This window comes from Haplochromis burtoni, unplaced genomic scaffold, assembly GCF_018398535.1.
Source record: "Haplochromis burtoni strain Fernald_Lab_line unplaced genomic scaffold, NCSU_Asbu1 Contig_4300, whole genome shotgun sequence".
In the NCBI taxonomy this organism is placed as follows: Eukaryota; Metazoa; Chordata; class Actinopteri; order Cichliformes; family Cichlidae; genus Haplochromis; species Haplochromis burtoni.
This window is the reverse complement of record NW_024586661.1, coordinates 1-1,767: the sequence shown is the minus strand read 5'-3', so window position 1 is coordinate 1,767 and position 1,767 is coordinate 1. Positions and strand designations below refer to the sequence as shown.

General features: G+C 42.7%; 1 protein-coding gene across 1 annotated transcript; it reads left to right on the top strand.

The window, feature by feature from the left end:
• Window positions 1-6: 6 nt before the first annotated feature.
• On the top strand, window positions 7-1,261 carry LOC102305298 (mitochondrial tRNA methylthiotransferase CDK5RAP1-like). Its single transcript, XM_005953423.3, has 3 exons — window positions 7-104; window positions 177-387; window positions 476-1,261. Exons 1-3 carry the CDS (start codon window positions 53-55, stop codon window positions 666-668), a joined length of 456 nt encoding a protein of 151 aa, XP_005953485.1. The 5' UTR covers window positions 7-52; the 3' UTR covers window positions 669-1,261.
• Window positions 1,262-1,767: the final 506 nt, after the last annotated feature.

The following is a 1,767-nucleotide window of genomic DNA, read 5'->3' as shown; positions in this document are numbered from 1 at the left end:
CAGAGAAAAGGCTGAGCAAACAATATGGAATAGACTGCAACAACTAACAGCTATGAAGAGGAAACGATTAAAGACCCACACACCAATGAAAATTGGAATTTTAGGTGAGTAAGCTCTCATGCACTCAGATGATGGAGGTCACATTAAGGGTACGTTCATGGGTGTGTTTGTCTCAGGCTGTATGGCGGAGAGGCTGAAGATGGAGCTTCTGGAGCGAGAGAAGCTCGTAGATGTCCTCGCCGGTCCAGATGCATACCGGGACCTTCCGCGTCTCTTGGCTGTATCTGACGGAGGTCAGCAGGCGTGCAATGTGCTGCTCTCTTTAGAGGAGACCTATGCTGACGTCATGCCCGTCCACCACGCGCCTCGGGGGCACAGTGCTTTTGTGTATGTTGTTTATCAAATGGTTATCCGCCTTTTCCTGTAACAATGTCATCTTCATACTGAATCTGCTGATGGTTTTGTGTACCGGCAGGTCCATCATGCGAGGCTGTGACAACATGTGCAGTTACTGCATTGTTCCCTTCACTCGAGGGAGAGAGAGGAGTCGACCCGTCCGCTCTATCCTGGAGGAAGTTCGTATGCTCGCTGATCAGGTAAGCTGTAACTTCAACATTAAGGTTGGTTGGAAAAACTCCTGCATTTGTAACCACGCAAAAACAGAATAGGAAAAAAACAAAAAACAAAGTGACTTTGTGTTTGTGTTTTATGATAAATGCAAAAATCTATACAACAATAATTTAACATGACTTATGAAACAAACTCAATTCAGTTTTACTTATATAGCACCAAATCACGAGAAGAGTTGCCTCCAAGCACTTTATGTGGTAAGCAAAAGCCCAGACAATAAAACAACACCCCATAAGCACGCACTTGGCAACAGTGGGAAGGCAAAACTCCCTTTTAAACAGGAAGAAACCTCCAGCAGAACCAGGAAGGGACAGCTATCTGCTGTAACTGGTTGGGGTCGAGGGGAGATAAGACTGAAAACATATGCCATGTTCCTTTCAATAAAGGTTGAAACTATTGATTAAGACCATAATCTCGTCATGAAAGTGTTTATTGAGGTCATGCAATAAGGAAGTCGACGAAATTCTGTACAACCAGTCATTTATTGATAATAACCCATAAATCATAGACTTCCTGCTATTATAAAAAAGTTTGTAGCTTCTAAGTCTAAAAAATGAAGTTTATGAAAAAGTACATGAAACGTTTAATTCTTATTATGGCCAGCAGGGGGCAACAATGCCTCTTATCGTTAAAAAGATGTATGCATCTATAAGCAGGGGTGCACATAAGTGGTCCGCAGGTGCGCTTGCGCTGTCAAAATAAAAGACGCGCACCTGCGGACCACTTATGTGCACCCCTGATTATAAGTCAACTCACCTGATCTGTCACCTCAGCAATTGTGCTACTTGTCAGTTTGAGGTCTCAGTTGTTACAGTATGATGTTCATTCTGTAATTTAAACTGTCCAGTAAAGTAAAAAAGGAGCTAAAGCAGGGTATGCTTTACCATCTCATTAACAAATCGTTGGGCTGTGAGCTTGGAGCATCCCTCTGTTTCTCAGTCAGATCCACCCCTAACTGGTCTGGTATGGATAAAAGAAGCTAATGTGCTGACAGTGAAAACCCTAACATTACAAAGACATTATCCCTCTTTTCTACACAGTAAATGCAATCTCCCTCTTGCTCTGAACATAGACTGTTGTACTGAAGGAATCCAAAGCTTGAATATGATTGGTCAGAGAGCTTTCAGTGCCCAAATA